The sequence below is a fragment of the Polypterus senegalus genome, chromosome 7 (genome assembly GCF_016835505.1).
Source record: "Polypterus senegalus isolate Bchr_013 chromosome 7, ASM1683550v1, whole genome shotgun sequence".
Taxonomy (NCBI): Eukaryota; Metazoa; Chordata; class Cladistia; order Polypteriformes; family Polypteridae; genus Polypterus; species Polypterus senegalus.
This window is the reverse complement of record NC_053160.1, coordinates 99,198,733-99,224,540: the sequence shown is the minus strand read 5'-3', so window position 1 is coordinate 99,224,540 and position 25,808 is coordinate 99,198,733. Positions and strand designations below refer to the sequence as shown.

The following is a 25,808-nucleotide window of genomic DNA, read 5'->3' as shown; positions in this document are numbered from 1 at the left end:
TGTGGTTATCCTTTCTTTTCCTGACGCGGCTTTATACATACACTGAAATTAACCACATATTGTTTATTAGTTTAATGCATCTGATTGTAATTAACCAGTAAATATATAATGGTCCACGGAATGGTCAAACTATTCTAAATACCATAGCTGCTTTAGCGTTGTAACTCTCACTGCACTTTCTTTTTCTTCTTTCAGCTGCTCCCGTTAGGGGTTGCCACAGCGAATCATCTTTTTCCATATTACTCTCACTGCACCACTCGGAGAAGCTGATCGGAAAGAGAATTATCGGTATACAGCATCAAGCACACGCTGCCTCAGCCATGCTTCCTATTTGAACTGCTTCTAATAAGACAAACGCTTTAAACCTTTCCTGTACGGGCCTTTTACTTCAGAAACAGTTTCATCCCAAGAGCTCTAAACACACTCAATCAGCCCATCAACTGCTCCTTGTAGAACTGTTAGTACTTATTAGTACAGTTACCTCACTGTAAACTTGCAGTACAGTTATAATATTGCACAACCTGAGCCACTTTATAAAGAGTGTATTTACATATGATGACGATATCATTTTTAAGATGAAATGCAGCAAAATATGTTTATTATATTATACAGATAAAACTTTAACTTCATTTATATAATCTATATTATTAATAATTTAAGGACACAGTGTTGCTATGCTATCAAGGATCTGGCACTCCGCTCACGATTGTTCCTGTCTCGCACTGTATGCTTAACTGGGACTGGCGTGAAGGATAGAATAATTAAACATGTACTACGAAGATATTTCAGTGTTCCTTAAAAGTTTTGAAGAATCGGCGTTACAAGCTTAAAGATTGCTTAACATCCTTTACAGAGCTGATTGTGTGGCGATCGGTTACTTGGAGAAAGAAAAGGAAGGACAGGAATTGGAGGTTAGTATGTTTGAAGTACTGCAGGGGACGGCCTTAGGCATGTGCAAACTGTGCACCTGCACAGGGCCGCCAAATCCCAGGGGCTGCCACACCAATATATATTGAATACAAAACAGAAAGAGAAAATGACAACACAGCTAAAAACGCAGCAGCAAATTTCAGCAAAAGTTAAACGCTTGTGTCATGAGCACGAGGCGGCTATGCAGTGTCTGCAGCAGACGTGGCCATCTGCCGTGCCTAAGACACCATATTGACATTGGTGGGCGAAGGAGCCACCGATTCCTCCTCTGCCCAGGGTCGCCACGAGCCTAGAGCCACCCCTGAATACTGCTGCAATAAATTATTTCATCGAAGGTCGTACACAATCACTGGGCCACCCTGTTCCATGATTAATAACGTGCTTTAACTCCCATCATCATGAAAATATCACATATACATCTCAGTATTTTAGTTATTCAGAGACCTGTAATATCACAAATATAATGGATTCTGTGTCCTGACGGAGGTAGAAAAAGAAGCACCGGTGATTCACACAAATAGAGCACATAGAAGAACACCTACAAAACAAAGCATTTAACGTGCTACTTTTTTTACAATGTGATTTGAGAAACTAGTTAATTAAACAATTTTAAGATGAAGTTTGTGATGTTCTACTTTAATGACAAAATAAACTACGTGATTAAAGTGGAAATCTCGAGATTGAAGTTGACATTTCGGGCTTTTTCCCCACTGTGTACCTTTTTCTTTCTCTGTACCCTAATAAGCTTTCATATGACACTCAGACAGTGGGCTACGACTCGCCTTTTCACGGTGACTTTGATATCTGACATCTTCTTTTTTTATTTGGGGCACTGTGCGACTTTGTTAACTTGAGCTTTTGAGTTTCTCCGGCATGCTATGTCACTCTATCAGCTTCCTTTTGTTGTTTATACCACTGTTTAAGCCAATAAATTGTACGTTTTTCCTTGCCTCCACTTGGTATTCGCTGAAATTCTTCCATTTTCCCTCTTGCTTTTGTCATTGTCTTTTCACAGAACGCTGAGCTTCAGGGATATTTATATTGATTTGCATATTCAAAGAGGCATAATTCTGGGAGGAGTTGGAGCGGGACAGCAGGCGCGTGCACGAGCGTTACTTTTCACACTGACTGGGGTTTATGTAGCGGAAGAATGCGGAAGTTGGCAAACGCACAGATTCCTGCATTTGGATTTTTCTGTGCGTAAGCACATTTCGGCTTTTGTGCTTATGTCATGTTATAGTGTGAGTTCTATGCATGCCGTTATGCATGAGGCCCCTGGTCTTCTTTCTTCTTTACTTTTGATCTTTGCTGCTTTATTCTGTCAGAGCTCTCATAGCTCTTGGGGAAGATTTAATGACATAGTACGGATATATAAATTGTTAATCGAATTCATTTCCGTGGCCACTTCCTGATTTTCTTCATATAGACATCTCCTATTTGTACATGGTTTCCATAAAAAGTCTCGATCATTTCTCTAAGATTCTGTACCCCTTTTCTGGTGACAAATATACACAGTTCTGTGCAATGTTTCTAGGCTCGTCTTTGGTAAATTGTACTAAATACTCTAATTTGTCTCCACGATCTATCACCACCTGATCGATAGCTCGATCAAATGCTCTTATAAAGTTCATATAAGTCAATAGGTCACCATCAAATATCAGAACCTTTCTATGGGGTACATTAGGCGGTTGTGCCTTGTTTTGCTGTTCTTTCAGTTGATCATAACCCTATTCATAATGCTGTTGTTGAAAAGGTGCAGGTGCTTTATTTTATTGCTCATAAAGGGGTTTACTGAGGATTGTTTTTGCTTTCATTTATATCCGGAAAGTTGCAACTACTTGCATCTGGTGGCTTTTCAAATTTCACATCTAATCTCTGAGGCACATTACCAGGATTTGGTTTACTTGGACTGCGGTTGCGTCCTTTAAGAGCTCTCAGTTTTACTTCGGATTCTACCATAGCTGCTTCCAAAACCAGTTGTTTTCTTTTAGCCTTTAACTGTGCTTTCAACTGTGCTTCCTTAATATCTAGAGCCTGTTGCTTTCTTTGATTCTCTGCTCTAGCCAACAGCACAGCGTGTGCTGCCTCTTGAGATCTGATGGCACTAATTGAAGTAGCCGCTGAACTTGCGCGACTTTTAGATTTTGCGGAAATTTGGGAGTCTTTAACTGAATTAGCCACTGAGCTTGCAAAACTTTTACTTTGAGTGGAAATCTGAGAAATACTGTCTTCTGGATAAATGTCATCTTTTGTTCTGTAATCCCTGAATTGGTTACCGGAAAAGTCAAATTGCTGGCTGAGGCTTTTATTTTGGCATACAGTACTTCTATAACCCAATTCATTGTACATCCCAAATATGTATTAAAAATGATTTTTAGAATCAAAATCCTTTTGTAACATTTTCCGTGTATCTTAGTTACTCTGGAAGGATAAAAGTTTGTCGCTTAACCTTGTATATTCCATTCTCAGGCTGAGGAGCTGATTTTTGATAATTAGGTCTACTTTTTCGCAGCTAGATTCATTTTGTTGTAAATCCTTTATGTTCCTCATCACATCGGATAATTTTTTTTTTGGTAATCCAATACTGTTTTTTTTTGGCTGACATTTATAATAAAAAAAGAAAAGTAATTCAGAGAACTGAGTCTAAGAAAAGCTCTGCTAATAAAATGATGAGAAAATAATTAAGTTAACAGTAGAAACTGGCAGAATAGAAAACTTGCAGGCACGGTAGCCCTCCAGGTTTGGAGTTGGACCCCCCTGTACTATGTATTAAAACGCTACTGTCTGTGTGTGCATGTGTGTGTCTCCGGTCTCTTAAAGTAATCTCATTGGTCAGTTTGGCTTTTTTCTGATTGATAAGCATGGCTTTGGTGACTTAAGGGTAGGCGTGAAGACACAATAAAGTTTAATTCCTGATTGTGACTTTGTGGTAGTCAAAGTGGACAGGAGGTGCCTTGAAATGACAGAGTCTAAGAAGCATGATTTAAGGGAACACGATCGAGATTGGCATGTGTTGTGAGAGATACTGCAGGTAATAGGGCCACTCTTGCATGCAAGATGTTCCCCTTATAAGTTCAGTAAGAGGTGTGTCTGAGTACTTGGCATTAAGTCGAATTTGTTCACTGTGGGCGTTGGACTCTCTCAAGGCTGTTTCTTGTCATCACTCTTGCCTGTGGTTTTCACGAAAAAGATATCAATGCATAGCCAAGGATGTAATTGTGTCCAGTTGGGGTAACATTATGCATATTGTTTTATGCAGATTTATCCTTGTTGTCTCCATCTGATTGCGAACTTTAGCACAACATTTGAGAAATTTGCTGCCGATTTGAAGTGGTTGGGATTAAAATTGGCACCTGGTCATGGTTCTCTTTCAGAAAAGAGTGGATTGCTCTCTCTAGGGACTTCATGTATAAAGCTTTGCTTAAATTCCATACTAATATTTTGCTTATGTTATAAAGGTAAAAATGATATACACTCAAAAAATTTGGTTATGTAACTATATGAACACTAGGTTACACACCAAGTTCCTTTACCAATCTCAAATCAACTCAAAACTATGTGCATGTGCTTTTAGGAACTCCCTGTCTCTTCCCTCTAGTAACCATGCGTGGCTTTTTAAAAAAAAAACAAAAAAAAAAAACAAAAGAAGTCCTTTCTGAATATTTATGACCTAATCATGATTTAAATTTTGCTGTGTTCCACAAGAAAGCACAGAAAACAAAACTTTTAATACTTGTGGTATTATTGATATTTGGTGGGATTTGAGGAGTGTCCAGGGGTTATGGCTACCCCCACTTTGTTAATAAAAGAAGTTTCAAATAAAGGTTTTTTTAGTAAGACCACAGTTAATTTAATGTTAATCAACTGTTGGGCACATGGTGATGCAGTGGTAGCGTTGTTGCCTCGTAGTAAAGAGTCTAGGCGTAGTGTCCTGGCACTCTTTATATGGAAAATGTACGTGGGTTGGCATGGATTTACTCCTGTTTCCTGCCACGGTCCAAAGATATGCAGGTTAGGTGAATTGGTGATGCTACATTGTCCTCTGACGTTTGTGTGTGCACATGCTTTATCTTGGATTTGTTCCTACCTGCACCTTTTGCTTTCTAGGATAGATTCCAGCTGCCCCCTGCCCTGGAGAAGTGGATTTACAGAATGTGTGGATCTACGAATACTATAATTTGTCCTGACCAAGCAACCCTTACTTGAATGTCATCAGTCTTTAAACAAATATAGAAATACTCTGTACCCTTTCAGCTACAGGTTAGTTCACTGTTTCAGGTTTAGCTTGAGAGAGAGTATTTCAATTTGTTTATTGTGTCTGTAGTATTTTCCTTTTACACTCCAGAAAGATGCCTATGTTGGCAAACGAGGTCCTCAGTAGTCAGCAATGAGCAGTTGAAAGGTGGCGCATGTGAGTCCGGCTTATGCCTGCCTGTTCAAACAGTGGCATAGCTGTCTGGGCAAAGCCACTACACATGTCAAATTGTGACCATATATTTAAAAAACAAAAATGTAATATTGCTATCTTTGATGAAGCAAATGCATGTGAATTTCCCCATGTGATTAATAAAGTTTAACTAATCTAAGTAACAGAAAAGGTTCAGGTTTTCAAATCAGTTAACTTAGTCACACCCAAATGTTTCTAACTTGTTAAAACAAGAAAATACCAATTTTGCCACCATTAAAATATGTAGACAAACAAGTGTAAAAACAATTTTTCAGCATTTAAATATGATGACTGACTTATAAACTGATGTAGACTTTTTAGAACCGAAATTTTATTAGTGGTGGTACATATAAATTTAACTATATCATTGCAGGCAAGCCCTATAACAATTTTGATTGGCTACATGTGTCAATTTAACCAACACATTTACTGTGAGGAGAGTATGTGTTTGTACTATGATAGCTTTTGAGAAAATCTGTCTAATTTGTGGAGTAGCTGTAAACCTAATTCTGTTTTTTAAGCAAAAAATGCAGAAACATTCTGTTTTTGTATTCTTCTGAAGAAGAAAAGATTTGTGTTGTAAATGTGACAGGAACATCTGCTAATGTAGCAGTTCACTTACTGGCCAACTGTTAGTGTGGGCATTTTGGTGGATATCCTTTCTTCGGGACTGTATTTTTTTATTTTTTTTAAATGAAAGTTTTTCATGATCATGTGCATGGAGCAGTTGTAATCTACAGAAGGAGAATAGTGTAGAAAAGGTTTCTCTCTTCAGCTAAGTATAACAGAAACAGAAGTAGTGATTTCATTAAATGTTACATCATATCATGCATGTATGTTGTTATCCACATTGCACAAATGTTGCTGACTGACTAATAATAGCATGTAGTACTACTACCTGGCTCATAGCAGGGCACATTTATGCATGCTTTCTCAGTTTTTATGAATGCACACTCTGCTGTTTTTGACAGATTTTCATTTTAATTTCATTATACTGACCAGAAAGCAAGAGACAGAGCTGGAAGCAGCAGAGTTAAAAGATGCTAAGATTTGCATTGGGTGTGACGAGGATGGATAGGATTAGAAAGGAGTACATTAGAGGGTCAGCTCAACTTGTACGGTTGGTAGACAAAGTCAGAGAGGTGACATTATGATGGTTTGGATATGTGCAGAGGAGAGGTGCTGAGTATATTGGGAGGAGGATGCTAAGGATAGAGCTGCCAGGAAAGAGGAAAAAAGGCCTAAGAGAAGGTTTATGGATGTAGTGAGAGAGGACATGCAGGTGATGGGTGTAACAGAACAAGATGCAGAGGACAGAAAGATATGGAAGAAGATGATGGATATGGACAAAACAAATACACCTAGCTGTTTACATCAGTGTTACTCAAAGTGTTTTGAGCCAAGGACCTCTTTGCTAACATTAAATCTAATAATGGATCACTTGAGATCCACAGTCATCTGTTAGCATAATGCTGTGTTTCATTTTCCAAGTGTTTTTTCTTTTACTTCTTTTACAAAAGGCATTTATATGAGAAATACTACTACTAGTTTAATTTCAGAGTTGCTATATCTGCTTTTTAAAATTTCAACTAATAATCCATAATAACCCTTTAACCATGAAGATTAACACACACCAGGTAGCACTGATGCCTGCCCCACCTTTGGCATGGAGTTAAAGGACTGACTACACTGAACAGATGTGGGCTGTCCTGTGTGACATCAAAGTGAATTTAAAAGATCAGTTGGATTGGATAAAGATCAACTGCACTGAAGAATGGCTGGGAGAAGTGTTTCTTTTAAGGGTGGGGGTTTTGGGTTGGGGTAGGGGTTTCATTGGGATGCTTTGGCAGGTTGCCATGGAATAGAAAGTTCAACTGTTGTGCTCCATGGTGGTAGTTTTAGACCCTTTTCTCATATACAGTGCCCTCCATAATATTTGGGCCAGAGATGCATTTTTCCTTGATTTACCCCTTGGCTCCAGAGTTTAAAATTACAAATCAAACAATTCAGACATGATTAATGTGTGCATTGCAAACTTTAATTTAAGGATATTTGTATCCATTGTAGACACACCATGTAGAAATTAGATACCTTGTAGATACTGGGTTTGAATACTAACCAATCCATTGTATATGTGTGAATTTTTCACAGTCTGCCTTTCTCTGTGTTTTCTGGATACCTTAGACATTCTCCCACTTTCAGACAAGTTTGTGTGCATGTTGGGTTAATTAGTAAATTTTAAATTAGCCCTGTAGGTGTCTACATGAGTGTGCCCTTTGGTGGACTGGTGCCGAGTGTAGATGGTTTCTACCTTGCTTCCAGTTCTGCCAGATTAAACCTGGACTCTGTGACCCAGAATTTGATTCAGTCTGTAAAATTTACAGAGGGTACTTATACTGGGTCAAATACTACTTTTTCAGTTTTAATACAAAACCTACATATATATACTGGGCACACATATCAGACTTCAACTGTTTTTTTTTTAAGCACAACAGCACCTTGAATCTTTTATTGTTTTTATTACTCTGTTATTACTTTATGAAAATACATCCAAGCTTTAATCATTGTGTGAAAAAAATGGTTATGTTTTGGTTCTAATTATACTCTTTGAAATAGACTAATGCTTTAATGCAGGATTCATAATTACAAGGTGGCTAATCATGAAAGTGTGAAAATTAGCAAGATCAAATTGAGAACATTTAATTATAATAAAAACATTGTGAGCTATGTGAAAGTCGGTGCTTACCTCCTAGTACTTATCTGAGGTATTATAAAATTTGTTTCTGATTTCAAAGTAACACTTTACATGCAAAAAATACTTCATTTGCAATGTATTTGTAAAGGCTAAGCTAAAATAGGATATGTTAACATTATGCAACATCAGACAAATTTTAGAATTTCTAATAGGTACAAAAACTGACTTCATATTTTTAATTAGAAAGACCAGTAAGTTTAAAAAGCCAGTAGGCCATTGGAGCAATGTTCAATGGACAGATGAATGCAAAATAGAAGGTTCTCCTTTGAACGAGAATCATTGTGTTTGGTGAAAACTAAAAACTTCATTCTTGTACAAGAACCTTGTCCAATTTGTGAAACATAGTGCTTGACTAGAATGGCTTGCTATCTTTGATGATGCTATGAAATCTGAATTGTACCAGTAAGTAAGCTTAAGAGCAAGAAGGTCATGTAGCAAGATGACTACACTAAGCAGAGGTTATTTTACTAAAGAATAGTTAAAGGCAGAAGAAATGTCATGTCTTTGTAAAGTCAAAAGTCCTTAATCCTTTAGAAGTGTTGTGGAAGTACCTAAAACAAGATGTTTATTCAAGGAAGCCTGTCAACATCCCTGAGTTGAAGCAGTTCTGCAAGTGAGCATTGACTAATATTCCTCCAAGCCAATGTGCAGGGCTAATCAAGAGTTACTGGAAGTATTTAAGTTGAAATTATTGCTGCACACATACTTTTTCACACATGGTTGTGAAACATGAACATTGGATCATTTTCCTCAATACATAAATGAATAAGTAAAATGTTTTTTGTGTCATTTATATCAGTCTTTATCTAGTTTTAGCTCTAACGCAAAAATGTGATCAAGTTATTTATGCAGAAACAGAAAAAATTGTAAATGATTTACAAACTTCCCAGCACCACTGTAGCACATTAATATGTAAGGTAATTTAAAAGTGGAGTTTTTAATTAAAAGAAATGCCAAGGCAGATTAGCAAAGTAATGTTTATCAATTATAGTTTTTCATACATTAAGGAAGGAAATATGTTATTTTGATCTGAACGAGATTGCCTTTAAGGTTCAGTAATGTTGATTGAAAACTAGTTTGGCCTTAGTTTATAAATAATTATAAATAATCCATATTAATACTTTTTATCATATCATATTAACTGAAAAATAGGTCACAGATCTTTAATACATATATTTTATTTATCTGTTTCACTTTTTCTGTACTAATTGTAATTTTATTAATTGTATTTTCATTTTGTTGGATTCCCTTTCTTACATGTAAACTTTTCATTCCTTATATAATTTTTCCAGGGAAATAAAGTTGTTTTGCTGGAAGATCTAGCTTCTCATTTTGGCTTGAGAACACAGGTAAGTGTAACTGTTGCCCAATGATTCTTCTTAGCAGACTGTTCACTCTGTGTGTGTGTGTGTGTGTGTGTATATATGGAGTAATGATATGGTACAGTTGGAGTTGATTATGACTAAATATAATACAGGTTTTTTAAAAAAAATTGTTCAACATCTGGTAAGAGATGCACAAAAAAGTAGCACAGTATTATAAATACTACTACTACTTTTCATAAAGTTCCTGTTCAATTGTACATGTACTGCTTACTTGCAGTAGGATTCTAAAATGTTTTTAGTTTGTATTAATGATGGCCGACATCTTAGATATGGATTTTGGTAGATCTTGATCTTTCCTGCATTAAAATGTTGTAGTCGATGGGGGTGCAGAGGAGGTTAAATAAGAGAGAAATAATTTCTGACCCTTTTATTAGCAACTATTATAATATTGCACTTATTATTACAGTTTTCCCTAAACTGGTTACTTTCAGGGTACCACCATTTGGGGTAAACACAAGAGAGACTATTACTTATTGAATGCCTCATATTCAGGTTCAAGCAATGTTAATATTGTTTAATTTAGTTACATTTAAAAATAAAATATTTATGTTTATCATTAGTATTTAGAAAGTGCACGAGTTAGAACTTTGTTGAAAGAAGCACTTCAGTGCCAGAGTTACTTAGTTCTTAGCCTGTTTTTCAGTTTAAGATAAAAGTCATAGGTACTGTTTGTGTTTTGTGTGATGTAGCTCACAGATTTAACAATAAAATTACCAAAGTTTACCAAAAAAATTGTAAATCCGGCTCACCTTAAATCCACTTGCACCTCTCCATTCAGCCTCTTTTGTCTTCTAAATGTGTCGGTAATCCCAAGCAGCAAGCAACCTGCTGTTCCACCACCCCCACCGCCGGAGAAACTGCAAAAACCTCTGTCAACTGAAGCCTTGTTTATCAGGGAGTTAGGTACCTAGGCTAAAAAATGTTTTGCGTACTGAGCTGCTCTTATTGTTACTATTATACAATAAAAACATACATTTCATTTGAGTCTGTCAGTTTTATGCTCTCTGTCACGTTCACGCTCGCAACGATCTGACACTGCTGTTTTCAAATAAAGCTATAACAGAGGTGAACACAGATCGGAGAAAGAGAACATAAGCCCTCCCCGGAAGAAACATCCGCTCACATATAAGAACAAATCAGCTGTACCAGGTGTAAAGGCGAAAGATGGCACCGTTTGGGAAAGATTGGGACACGTTAAGACTTGAACCCAGGACCTTCAAAATAGGAGTCTGCAGCTCTAACCCGCTGTACTACCCAAGAAATCAGGGTAACAAGCCACACTAACCTGATTTATTTTTCTTCGGTTATAGTCTTGAAAAATAGCGTGTTTGTACTGTTATACTTGTATGTTTTGTGAAAGTGCTTATTTGATATTTGTACTTCAGTCTTCACACATTATACACTTCATGTCTACATTTTGTTGTTGGTACTAAAACATTGAAAAAGCTTGTCTTTTAGGTATGTGTTCAACATTTCTGTCATCCTACACTTACATAGATCTTTGTAGACATGGAACACACATGAAATGCATGTGTTCCAAATAACAATCATATTTTTTAGCCTAGGAACCTGACTCCCTAATAAACAAGGCTTCAGTTGGGAGAGGTTTTTGCAGTTTCTCCGGCGGTGTGGGGGGATGGTATAGCAGGCTGCTTGGAATTATCAACACATTTACTAGACAAAAGAGGCTGAATGGAGAGGTGTGAGTGGATTTAAGGTGGTCCAGATTCATGAGTTTTTTCGTAAGATTTGGTAATTCTACTCTTAAAGATAATAAGACTTTACAAATAAAAGCAATCCCTTAAGTCGATTAATTTTTTTTGGTTAGGTAAATGTATCTCAGCTAATAATGTTAACAGCTCTAATGGATCTCTATGAATGACGATTTGTTCCTTATATGTCATGACCTTGTTGTGTTAAAGTATCACATTTCTTTTAGACCAAGGGTACACATTCCTATTCTTCTGTTTTCTGTTGTTCACAGAATAGCTTCCATGATGTTCTTCTACCTTGTGACCAGAACTGCACACATTGCTGCAGATGTGGTTTCACTAATATAACATTATCAAACCCATTTAATCCACTTCAAGGCAGTGGGGTGCTGGAGCCTATTCTGGCACATTGGGTGGGTACAGGGCACAAAACCATCCAGTACAGGGCCCACTCATACACACACACACTCACACTGGGTAATTTTGGAATTTACACCTAACCTGCTTCTCTTAGTTGATGTGGGAAAACCAGAGTACCTAAAGAAAATCCTCAACAGCCATGGTCAGAACATGAGAGCTCCATATACAGAAAACAACTGGGTGCAGGATTTAAACCCAGCACAATGAGCTAATGTGACAGTAGTACTAACTACTGTGCCATCCTAGTGTGCCTTCTAAATTGTTAGAATAATGTTTGATTTACAATAGACAGCTTAAATGATGTTATTCTCCTTTTTAATTGCCCTCTGAACATTGTCCGGAGATAGAGAATTTCTAGTCAACAAATTATGTAATTAATTTTTTAGAGCTTGTTTAATGAATATCATTATCATGCATCTTGTGGTTATAACTAATGTCTTTTTTACAGTTTTTAAATACTTTTACAATTATCAGTATTAAAGGGAAGCCAAGCAAAATGACACCTTTTATTGGCTAACTAAAAAGATTACAATATGCAAGTTTTCGAGGCAACTCGGGCCCCTTGATTATATCTTGCCTGAAGAAGGGGCCCGAGTTGCCTTGAAAGCTTGCATATTGTAATCTTTTTAGTTAGCCAGTAAAAGGTGTCATTTTGCTTGGCTTTTCTCTACATTCATATGGGCTAACACGGTACAATACCCTAGTACTTCAGTATTAAAGGGTAAGTTTCCTATATTTCAAGTCAGTTATTTATTCAAAAACATGCTATGCATGCATTTTCTATGCAAAATTGTATTCTAAACGTATTTGGCTTCTATAAATTAAATAGAAAAAATACCTTGCACTCACAGGTGCTTTACATTGCAGTCTATGAGGCATTGACGAAAAGTTTAAAAACTTAATAAAGACATCCATTTTATAAGCCAAGACAGTTGCGTATTGATCCACATTTTGTGATTGATCATACATGATATAGTAGTTTATGTATGTCATTTTTGAGAGAGAAATAAAAAAAGACACCAGTATTATGAGATTCAACCATTTTAAAGGAAGGCCAGCCCCTGGTGTGTGGTTTCCTTCTGACAAACCAAGTTACAGTAAACTTTTTGTGTCACCTGTATTTATGTGAGAAATATAATAGAAAATGTTTCTTCACCATAAGAAAAATAGTACCAGGAATATGCTATAAAAAGAGTATTTCCAGATCCCTTATGCTGTTATGAACATGCAAGGCACAGATCAATACTCACACCTCTTTGTGAAATGTAAAACAGATATAGCAAAGGTAAAACCAGTGTGTCGAACACCTTTAACATACAGAATGTTTTGTTACATTTGCAGCTGGAAAGAAAGAGAATAATCCAAGTAGAGAAGACCACAATCACAACATTGTATTGTCTAAACCATTAAAGGTGTTATGCAAACATATGTACGTTACCAAGGTGCAAAATATTAACTTGACAGGTTAAACGCTATCAAACTAAAACACAACATATCAAATACTGCTCAAGAAAACACTCTTTCACTGCAAAAACAGACTCTCTCATCTATACCACAACATATATTCAGGCTGCTGCTGCAGCTAAAGTAATACCAAAAAGTTATCACCAGTGATTTTCTCAGTCTTTCTGCATAAAAAAATTACATCATTAATTAGAAACATTTCAAAGCACCCTTTTGTCAAGCTTCAGCACCCAAAGATAGATTCTTCATGTACGACAGTGTAACAACTAAGCTGTTTTTTCTAGTGGTGATGAGCTTGTTTTTGCCTCCACCATGATTCATTATTATGCAGTTTCTTTATTTGTTTTGAAATGGAATGGATTGTTATTATCACAGTTGCAGAATTTTATAAAAGACATCTTTCATGTTCTGCCTCCATAAGTGATTTGTTGCTTTGTGTTAAAAAAAAATAAATAAATAAAGTCTTAACAAACATATGAATCCATAGCAACAACATTAATTAAACATCTGATGCCCAAGAGAGTTTTCTTGATGGCGATGACTTCAGTTTATTAGATAAACTAAACAAGAGAAATCATTAAAACAGTCAGTTTGCAGGTGGCATTATGGTACAATCCTACTTTATAAATGCAGTCCTGTTTGCGTCAGGAATTTTTCAACACTGTAAGAAATGATTTGGTATGTGCTGTGTGGGTGAAGACACAGAAGGTTTACTTACTTGAATAAATTTCTTCCAGGTTTGATGAATTTGCATTGTAATAACTGCCTCATTTACAATAACATCCCCAGTATATGTTGACTTCCAGAAATATATATGCTGATGATGGGCAGCATGGTGGCACAATGTTTAATGCTGGTATCTTAAGTACTGAGCATCTTAGCTTGAAGTTGCTTTGCATGCACATTGTCTGTGTGGAGTTTACAGGTTCTCAACAGTTCTAGGTTGATAGATGGTCCTCCAGGTACTCCTGTTTTCATTTCACATCCCCAAACATGCATACTTTAGGTGTATTAGTTCTCTGGGAGTGTGCGTGTTTACAAGAGTGGATTGTGCAGTGGATTGGTACTTAACCCAGGGCTCTTTCCTACCTTTCACCTACTGTTAACGGTATGGGTTCAAAACCATCTCAGTCCTTTAACAGGTATAAGTGGGTTTGAGAATGTTATTAGTTACCGTTGATTTTGAATGTAGAAAGGAAATGTTTTAATGTACCATACAAGAAAAAGCTACAGTTAACAGACAAATTTCCACTTCTCCTCTCTACCGATTAGAAAAGCTAGAACTGCAATTGTAATGAAGTTAATGCAAGCAAAAGTATACTTATTAAAAGTTAATTAATCAGTGGGTCCCTTTTTCTTGGCTGCAGTAACCACACTTCACCTTGCTTTTAATTTATTTTGTACTGTTTGTCTCCTACAGGATGCCATTGCAAGACTTCAGGACCTGATTGTTAATGGTACCTTGACAGGTAATGTGACTTGTATCATTACAAAAAATCCTTCATGATAAATACTGGCATCAGTCATAGATTGGTTTGACCATCACCTTGAAAAATGTATACCTTTTCCAAATTAGAAGACAAATTGCTTTTAGTGCCCCTTGTTATTTTAGAATAGGCGTTTTCAGATGTTTTAATGAGTGTTAACATTATTTGGAGGTTTCAAGCGAAACACATTCCTAAAACAGAACTATTTTCTGTTGGCACATTGACATTTTCTGTCTTTTTTTTAAACATTATATCATTAAAAAATTCTCATCATTTTTGTATTTTAATTTGATTCATTAAAAATATTACTTAAAGAAAAAAATAGTAATTTGACATTGTTTTCATATGAGTACTTCCTCATTTTTATAAAATGTAAGTAATTGGGGAGATATCACTCAATATGGGGGTGGGGGGGATGACTAAAAAATGCATTTCTTGGGATTTTAAAGGATGAAGCCATCTTAAGCAAAAGGCTAGTGGTGTCCATGTTTCACTACCATCTATGGATGTCTGAATGATACCTGACTTGGGTAGTCCCATTAATAATAAGCCTTTCATAATACAGGGTGGGCCATTTATATGGATACACCTTAATAAAATGGGAATGGTTGGTGATATTAACTTCCTGTTTGTGGCACATTAGTATATGTGAGGGGGGAAACTTTTCAAGATGGGTGGTGACCATGGTGGCCATTTTGAAGTCGGCCATTTTGGATCTAACTTTTGTTTTTTCAATAGGAAGAGGGTCATTTGACTCATCAAACTTATTGGGAATTTCACAAGAAAAACAATGGTGTGCTTGGTTTTAACGTAACTTTATTCTTTCATGAGTTATTTACAAGTTTCTGACCACTTATAAAATGTGTTCAATGTGCTGCCCATTGTGTTGGATTGTCAATGCAACCCTCTTCTCCCACTCTTCACACACTGATAGCAACACCGCAGGAGAAATGCTAGCACAGGCTTCCAGTATCCGTAGTTTCAGGTGCTGCATATCTCATATCTTCACAGCATAGACAATTGCCTTCAGATGACCCCAAAGATAAAAGTCTAAGGGGGTCAGATCGGGAGACCTTGGGGGCCATTCAACTGGCCCACGACCAATCCACTTTCCAGGAAACTGTTCATCTAGGAATGCTCGGACCTGACACCCACAATGTGGTGGTGCACCATCTTGCTGGAAAAACTCGGGGAATGTGCCAGCTTAAGTACATAAAGAGGGAAACACATCATCATGTAGCAATTTCTCATATCCAGTGGCCTTGAGGTTTCCATTGATGAAGAATGGCCCCACTATCTTTGTACCCCATATACCACACCATACCATCAATTTTTTGTTCCAACAGTCTTGGAGGGATCTATCCAATGTGGGTTAGTGTCAGACCAATAGCGGTGGTTTTGTTTGTTAACTTCACCATTCACATAAAAGTTTGCCTCATCACTGAACAAAATCTTCTGTGTAAACTGAGGGTCCTGTTCCAATTTTTGTTTTGCCCATTCTGCAAATTCAGTGCGCCGATCTGGGTCATCCTCGTTGAGATGCTGCAGTAGCTGGAGTTTGTAAGGGTGCCATTTGTGAGTAGCTAATATCCGATGGGATGTTCGACTAATGCCACTCTCCAGTGACATGCGGCGAGTGCTACGCTGTGGGCTCTTGCTGAATGAAGCTAGGACAGCCACTGATGTTTCTTCATTAGTGACATTTTTCATGCGTCCACATTTTGGCAAATCCAACACTGAACCAGTTTCATGAAACTTAGCAACCGTTTTGCTAACTATAGCATGGGAGATGGGTGGTCTCGTAGGGTGTCTTGCATTGAAATCTGCTGCAATGACCCGGTTACTGCGTTCACCAGACATCAACACAATTTCAATCTGCTCCTCACGTGTTAACCTCTGTGACATGTCAATGGCTGTAAACAAAGAGAAACTTGTAAATAACTCATGAAAGATTAAAGTTACGTTAAAACCAAGCACACCATTGTTTTTCTTGTGAAATTCCCAATAAGTTTGATGTGTCAAATGACCCTCTTCCTATTGAAAAAACAAAAGTTGGATCCAAAATGGCTGACTTCAAATGGCCACCATGGTCACCACCCATCTTGAAAAGTTTCCCCCCTTACATATACTAATGTGCCACAAACAGGAAGTTAATATCACCAACCATTCCCATTTTATTAAGGTGTATCTATATAAATGGCCCACCCTGTACATACATACATAGAATAATAATACAAAGTAGTAACAACATAGACATGATGAAGCAAAATATACACAGTATTTTTAATCGGCAGAAATGTTAAGTGTTACTGTACATTTAAAAAAGTATAATTTTAGCGTAGCTTAATAGCAGATTGCAATTTGTTGACTGATTTGCATATTATATGCTTTGGAATAAGTTCAACTTGGTATATGTCCTGTTTGGATGCAAAAAAATTTTTCTTGGAATATGACTCACGTGCTAGAACACCGCGCACTACCCTTGTTGAACTCTCTTGAGACAAAGCCACGACTGCCCATGAGCATCAGTACACCAGTTGCTAGCATTCAGTGAACAACCCGCGCTATAACTATGTGAATATTCAGGTAATTTTGTGTTTTTTTCACGTAAATTTGAACTGATTGATGAAAAGTATGAAGGTGGCATGCGTATCCGGGACATGGCTGCTGCATACCGTATGCCGAGAACGACGGTATCTACGATTGTGAAAAACAAAGACATTATTAAAAAGTAAAGTGAGGTTAAATTTGTATTTATTTCATCTAATTGCTTTTGTATTGTTTTGTAGTTTAGTACTAAGCAGTGTTTAAATTATTTTTTACAACCCCATCAATGTATATGCCAATAACAATAGGATTTTTTTTCATGGGAACGGATTAATTATTTTCCCTTTATTTCTTATGGGAAAAATTTGTTTGGTATACGCCCTGTTTGGTATAAGTCAAAGGATCTGGAACGGATTAAGGATGTATACAGTAATCCTACGTCAAACGCGGGGGGGTCTGGAACGCAAACCCAAAAATCGACATGGAAATCCGCGAAGTAGAAACCATATGTTTGTATGGTTATTTTTATATATTTTAAGCCCTTATAAACTCTCCCACACTGTTTATAAATATTCCCTGCACATCTATACAGCATAATCCCTTTGTATTCTCTTAGATATTAGGTAAGATTCATTGAAATTATGTATGTAAACACACTGTTTATATACAGTAAAACCTAAATATTATTTTAAAGATATCGAGTGTCTCCGATATCACATATGTTACAGCCATTACGATAGACAGGCCACCAGCAATAAATACGTACAATGCAAGAAAAATGGTGTACAGTGACACTAAACATACGTACATGTACTAAGTACTGTAAGTAGAAAATTAATTATGGTTACTTACCAGCAATGACATGATGACTTGTCCGATAACGATGAGTTTAATTTTACAGCACAACAAAGGAGAGCGTTACAGCCCTTCTAAAGGAGCCACTTCAGGCAGCTGTGTAGCACCGCCGTTATTCTTCTTCAATCCAAATCCCTAAAGCAGATTCCATCCAGACTACTGCCTTATTACATCCACTTACAACTCGTTTTGCACCCTGGTTAAAAGGACACTGCGGCCGTAGATCTTATATTCCTTTCCTACTTTTTAAATAAAAAGAATCGTAGCCTCATTGATGCTGTAATGGCGTCCTACAGCGGTGTAGCTTTTCCCTTCCTTCAACATATCCAAAACGTTTACCTTTTCGGCAATCGTTAACATCTTCCGTTGGCACTTGGGCACAGACCCTGAAGCAGTAGCAGGAGCAGATCGTTTTGGAGCCTTAATGAAGGGCTTGACTATGCACAAAAATAAACACAAAAGAGCACAAAAGTTAACTCTTTACACAGCAAAACACGTTGATGCTGAATGAGCAAGACAAAACTTCTTGGTTAACATCGCATTCAGCACACAGGAACTTAACTGCGTGCTCTGATTGGTTAGCTTCTCAGCCATCCGGCAATAGCGTCCCTTGTATGAAATCAACTGGGCAAACCAACTGAGGAAGCACGTACCAGAAGTAAAAAGACCCATTGTCCGCAGAACCCGTGAAGCAGCGAAAAATCTGTGTTATATATTTAGTTATGCTTACATATAAAATCTGCGATAGAGTGAAGCTGCAAAAGTCGAAGCGTGATATAGCTAGGGATTACTGTACTGAGGTACCACTGTATTTAAAAAATTATAAATTTAAAAAAATTCTTATTTAAATGTGCTTAAATGTGAAAAATGTGAATAACCATAGTAGTTGTGATTATTGATTAGTAAACCCCGAAGAGTTTTCATAGCCACAAGTTTGCAAAATTGTGGAATTGTTAAGGAATTTGCATTGTGGTCAATGGGGAAGGATGAACTGAACTTGTTTTCAGTGGATTGTAATGGTGTAATGGTCATTTAAGTGTCCCTGTGGGCTAGGGAAACATTTGCCAACTATGCTGAACCGATTATTGTGGCTAAAGATGTGACTTGAACTGTGAGGCCACAGTGCGCCATGAGCTGCGCCATGCTGCCTCAAACAACAAAAGGCATAGAATGAATGATGATCAAGAACAAAATGCAAAAAATGGCCACAAACTAGCAAGACAAGACATCAAGACAACAAAAATGCAATATAAATAGTAACAAATCTTGTGTTATTATTATTATTTCACAGGATCTTATGTGTTTTCTGACTGGGGAATGGGAGGTGGAGGGTTACTTTAATGTTTGTTTTGATTCGTCAATGTATCGTGTCACTAATTGCGCTACTACAGCTCTGTAATGTCATGTTGGACTTGCAAAGCTTCATGGGGAAATGGAAAAAAAATGTTCATCCAAGCCAGCCACTTGGCAAATTTTCCAGGAAAATATTTGGCAAACAAGATCCCTGGTGAGTATAACATATTTGCTGCAAAAAACACTTTGCCCCAATCAACACTAGCTGTAATTAAAGGACATAATGTAATTCTGTATGTTACAATTGTCAACAGCATTCCTAAGCCCCTTGATTATTGATATAAAAGTATGTATACAATACAAGCATGACTTTACTACAGCGATCTACCATGCATTTACTTCTCTGAAATGATTTATATTCATTTTTTAAGGCCTTACTGTTAAGCAGTGCTCCCTCTTTGACAATGTGGTGAGGTTTAGGCATGCTGCTAGGGGAAGTGGTTCCAGAGTGTACTGCTGTAGGACACAGCATAGATTTGAGCCCTGTTTGCACTGAACAAGTGCTGAATTTTCTTTTAGCTCTAATGACCATAATTCTCTGAGATTTTTAAAATAATGCATTAAGTAATGTAAAATTACACATACAAAGGTTTAATACCCATCAGAACTAAAGGACATGATTTTTCTCTTTCAAAATTGAACTTACGACATTGATAGTTGATTGCTTTATCTTATAATTGCATGTAATACGTTTATGTAAACGTTCAAGTCTTCCTATTTTTGCCCATCTGTTGTTTCATTTAAAAACAACACAGTGCAGACTGGCACTGCCCCTTGGTTAGTAAAGATTTTGTCCCTGTTAAAACACCTAAAGTAAACCCAGTAGAGGGTATCTTTTATCATTGAAGTTGTGTCTCAGGTAAGTAACTTAATGCAGGGGCAACACTTACAACAGAAATTAACTAGAGTCTGGAGACAAATCCAGTTAAAACAACTTTTCTTTTCAAACATGAGCCTCAATGTGTAAAAGAACAGTCTAATGCAATCGAAGTAACATTGGATAGATGTATTAAACTTATATGAATATACTCTATAGCAAGGCGTGGTATATAACCCTTTAATTGCTAAAATAAATGTCCCTTTTAAAAAAAGACAAAACAACTCAGAAGTTCTATCCTACAGAAATTAATGTACTTGTTTAAGGAGCCAGCTTCTTCACACAGTAAAATACAATGTCAAGCATGTTATTAGCAATGACAAAATCTTAATTGTATGAGACACCTAAAGGTTTTGTCAAGTGATATTGCAACAATAAAACTTTACCAGGATGTGTACCATAGTCCAAACAAAACCTGTTCTTAATTATTGCCAACTTATGAAACTAACAATCACTTTAAATTGTATATCTGGTAAACCAAACCCGGGGTTGGGCGAGCGAAACCCCCTAGAGTGTCTGTGTGTGTGTGTGTGTGTGTGTGTGTGTGTGTATATGTGTGTATATATACACACTCACCTAAAAGATTATTAGGAACACCATACTAATACGGTGTTTGACCCCCTTTCGCCTTCAGAACTGCCTTAATTCTACGTGGCATTGATTCAACAAGGTGCTGAAAGCATTCTTTAGAAATGTTGGCCCATATTGATAGGATAGCATCTTGCAGTTGATGGAGATTTGTGGGATGCACATCCAGGGCACAAAGCTCCCGTTCCACCACATCCCAAAGATGCTCTATTGGGTTCAGATCTGGTGACTGTGGGGGACATTTTAGTACAGTGAACTCATTGTCATGTTCAAGAAACCAATTTGAAATGATTCGAGCTTTGTGACATGGTGCATTATCCTGCTGGAAGTAGCCATCAGAGGATGGATACATGGTGGTCATGAAGGGATGGACATGGTCAGAAAAAATGTTCAGGTAGCCCGTGGCATTTAAACGATGCCCAATTGGCACTAAGGGGCCTAAAGTGTGCCAAAAAAACATCCCCCACACCATTACACCACCACCACCAGCCTGCACAGTGGTAACAAGGCATGATGGATCCATGTTCTCATTCTGTTTATGCCAAATTCTGACTCTACCATTTGAATGTCTCAACAGAAATCGAGACTCATCAGACCAGGCAACATTTTTCCAGTCTTCAACTGTCCAATTTTGCACTGAGCTTGTTCAAATTGTAGCCTCTTTTTCCTATTTGTAGTGGAGATGGAGTGGTACCCGGTGGGGTCTTCTGCTGTTGTAGCCCATCCACCTCAAGGCTGTGCGTGTTGTGGCTTCACAAATGCTTTGCTGCATACCTCGGTTGTAACGAGTGGTTATTTCAGTCCAAGTTGCTCTTCTATCAGCTTGAATCAGTCGACCCATTCTCCTCTGACCTCTAGCATCAACAAGGCATTTTCGCCCACAGGACTGCCGCATACTGGATGTTTTTCCCTTTTCACACCATTCTTTGTAAACCCTAGAAATGGTTGTGTGTGAAAATCCCAGTAACTGAGCAGATTGTGAAATACTCAGACCGGCCCGTCTGGTACCAACAACCATGCCACGCTCAAAATTGCTTAAATCACCTTTCTTTCCCATTCTGACATTCAGTTTGGAGTTCAGGAGATTGTCTTGACCAGGACCACACCCCTAAATGCATTGAAGCAACTGGCATGTGATTGATTAGATAATTGCATTAATGAGAAATTGAACAGGTGTTCCTAATAATCCTTTAGGTGAGTGTATATATATAATATGTGTGTGTGTGTACAGAGTACAATTGTAACATTTCTTTGCATTCCTTTTTCAGACTCGTCCTAACCTTACACTGCTGCCTCCAATTTTGTTTTTTTTTTTGCTGCTTCCTCTAATTCTGCTCAGTCCTTTTATAATGAGAGATTTGTGTTTGTATAGTCCGTATACATTTTTAGCTCTTTTGACTGTATATACTAAATTTAATAAAGTGTTCATTCTGAAATTTGTTAGCTATACTGGAAAATTATTTTTATTCTGTATCCTTAAATAAGACTTTTGCATTAAAAATGCAGAAGATAATTAAAAGATGAAGTAAAGCCTGAAAATGAATAGACAATGTGTTTATTTTTAAAGTGCATTTACTTCTACAGTAGTTCAGATGTATAAATTAAATTAAAGTTAATTGTAGTTAACAGCATACTTTTCAGTCTTTTTTTCACCAAAAGCCAAAAATTGTTGGAGGAAATTACAACAGCTTTTGTACAAGGATATTTTTCTTAATGGCTAATACTGCACCTCATACAAATTGCACTTCCTGATTTTTAAAGCTGACTGGAGATATTAAATAAAGTAATTATCTGTAGGCCTTTTTCTCGTGTTATGGTCCTGCTGTTTGTTTCTGAAACCATTTTTTTTCTTTTTGCTATTCACTTTACATCTTGCAAAATCTTGACTAACATTTGATATTGGTGGGGGTGAGGGCTGGGGGTTGGGTATGAGTCAGGGTTGGGGACAGAAATAGGTATCTAAGTAGCCCCTCCCACATGGCATAAGGATGTTACAGTAAGTTTTAGATGACAGAAATTTAAACTGAAACAATAATAAAAGAAAAAAGTTACTTGCTGGATTATTTAATGTACTTTGCTGAGCTACAATGAAAAAGATGTAGTGAGCCAGAAATATACAACATATAAAAAACAGGTTTTAATAGTATGACCAATAAACTGAAAAACCAAGAACAAACTACTTTGAAACAGGGTTTTATTACATATTGTGCTTTAGATTCATTATTGAGGATTCAGATTAGGTTGCTGTTGAAATACAATATTTCTGAACTTTTCAAATTTAACTAATTAGCACTTGATCAAGATCCTGGCATGCAATGCCACACCTACTACAACTATTGAAATGCCTCAAGTCCTGTCCTTGGGAGCATTCTAAATTGTTTATATGCATTAGCACTTCTCTGATAGGATATACAAAAAAGTGTGTAAAGCCACCTGGCATCATATTTAACTTAGTTATTTTTTAAAAAGTTCTTTTCACAAATTGAATAACCGCTTTTCCTCATTGTCTGTCTGCCATGCAGTACAGGTTTATAATTACATATAAATATTAATAATCAATAATAGAAACCTAACTTCTTCACCTTGCTATTAAAAAGTATTAGACATTCTATAAGAAAAGGGTGAATCTGAGATTGCAATACAAGATATAGTTAATTCTGAAACCTTCTGTAGATATTTTCATATGTAACTATTTTTTTGGGCAAGACCAGACATGTTACTTGCGATATTCATGTTTTTGATTTCTTTCTTTCTTTCCTTATTTCTTACTTTCACTATTTTTGTCCCCACTCACAGGTGTTATTGACGATAGAGGAAAATTCATCTACATTACTCAGAAGGAGATGTGTGCCATTGCAGAATATATCAAAAAGCGTGGCAGAGTGTCCATTGCTGAGCTTGCACAGGCAAGCAATTCACTTATCAATCTGAAGGTTGACACTGGAGTTAGTCTCTCAGTCTAAAATTTGTTACATGCAACTCAAATTAATCTTAGAAAGCAGGTCACCCTGTGATCCCAAAACAAACTCCCATCATCCCAAAGAAGACCTTCATTTGCACTTACCATTGAAGATTTATTTTCCTTGTCCTTGTGGTTTATTAACAATGTTCTGTAACTTCCTCTCAAACATGAACCTTATTTATTTTCAATATAGCCTGTTGAAAACTAAAAAATCATTGTAGTTTTCTATATATATATTGAAAATGATTTGCATGCACAATATGCAGTGCTATGTTTAGCAATACTGCAGCAGCATTATTACTGAATGTGTTATGTAAATGTGTGATAACAGTGTTGCTGAAAAAGAATTCTGGGTGACTTGGATTTTTCTTTATGTAAGATATCTCTTGTTAATGGTCTAGACAATTTTATAATAAAAATTTAGAGGGGATTATTTTTTTTTTTTATCAAATCTTGAATATGTGATTGATTCCCGAGCACCCAAGGACTGCATATCTGCCTAGCAGTGTGTTAAACTGAGAAGCAGTTGGGCCAGATTAACAATGAGCATATCAGGGTTTTCAGAAATGGGTAATTTCTACAAGATATCATTGAGTGAATAAATATTCTAATGAGTAAATATCCATTTACTTTCTAAACATTTTAACAAAGCATGCCCTCTGGTACAAATGCCAAGAGAAGAGTTTGTCCATATTTTTAAAAGCATACAAAATCCTTGAAATAGTTTCATTTTCACTTTATTGTAGTAAGGATCCATGTTTATATAACAATGTACTTTGAAGAGAATATGTTCTATTTTGGAATCTTAATAAAAAAACTGTTTACCTGAATGTTTTTGCTGGAGTGTATTTAAGATATTTATTTGTCATTGTATACTACGTTGAAAACGTCCTTCAGTGCTGATATCAAAGATTGTTTACATTATTGTTACCCTCTTATTTAATTCATGCTAACTTGAGTTTGTCTGTTGTTATCTGCCTTAGTTGTTGTATGATGAATATGATTCAGGAGCACAAGCTGAGCTCTGTCCCTTCAGTATAGGTGCCATACTGAAACCATCTCTGGAAAGAACATTTCAGTACAATGGATGATTGTATTAACTGTTTTAAAGGGTAACAAATTTGTTGGAAAATAAAAATTCATTTAAAAAAAGGGGCAGTCTGTATATGAATATCCAAATGTCTTTTTTTGGTATATTTGGCGCACAATTTGTAGTGTTTTTCCAGTATATTTTTATAAAGCTGAAAAGCTGAGGCACCTCTACTACCGTGTTCAAGGTTTTTTTCCATTATCCATTATATTTTTCATTATCCTCCGTTTTTACAAGTCTATCATACATACCCTGCTGATGGCGAAAAAAAAACCAATATACTGCAACAAAATGTCCTTTTTTTTCCTCCCTCTCCACACATAGCATTTTCATTAAAGTTAAATAGCTTGAGTTTTGTATTAAGTTACATTAATCTTTTACACATTCCTTCAGGTGGTTCTACAAACTTTTTGAAACTCAAGATGGGATTTCATGCAATATTTGTCAAATGCAGATTGGTAAGAGTACAAGAGTATCTCGCTTAATGTCACTGCATTTTCCTGAGAGTTCTTTTTTGGATTTGTGACTGTTTCTCTGAAGAATTCTTCTTCTTTTTTGGCATGTTCTTTGAAGTTTGTGTGTTAGTTTTACATGCCATCTATTTCTGTATCAACAACTCTGTGCCTCTTTTGGGGAAGCTTTCTGTGCAATGGGTTTATCTTAACCAGAGCAAGAGAGAGATTAAATTTAAATGGTGAGTGTATGCAGATGGATTCCTAACAACAGATTTAGCCTGTACTCTTTAATTATATAATTGTACTATATGATACAGGGGTGAACATTTTCCAGAATTTTTTTTCAGTTTTGTAGTTTTTATTTACTTTTAACAGTGAGGACAAATACATATTTCCAGAAAGTAAGAAAACTGGATATAGACTAAAATGTCAAAATAGAGTAATTTCTAATTATTTGTGCTTTTAGTGTATCCCCAAACAT

The 25,808-nt window shown here is 36.5% G+C and overlaps 1 protein-coding gene across 2 annotated transcripts in view; it reads left to right on the top strand.

Annotated features, from left to right (window-relative positions):
• Nucleotides 1-24,612, top strand: part of LOC120532737 (DDRGK domain-containing protein 1) — a 73,716-nt gene extending 49,104 nt beyond the window's left edge. For both annotated transcript variants that reach the window (XM_039759065.1, XM_039759066.1), the window contains exons 7-9: nucleotides 9,425-9,481; nucleotides 14,534-14,582; nucleotides 23,617-24,612. In XM_039759065.1, the coding sequence (XP_039614999.1) occupies nucleotides 9,425-9,481; nucleotides 14,534-14,582; nucleotides 23,617-23,783 (273 nt within the window). In that variant the 3' untranslated portion in view covers nucleotides 23,784-24,612. The remainder of the gene's footprint in view (nucleotides 1-9,424; nucleotides 9,482-14,533; nucleotides 14,583-23,616) is intronic.
• Nucleotides 24,613-25,808: the final 1,196 nt, after the last annotated feature.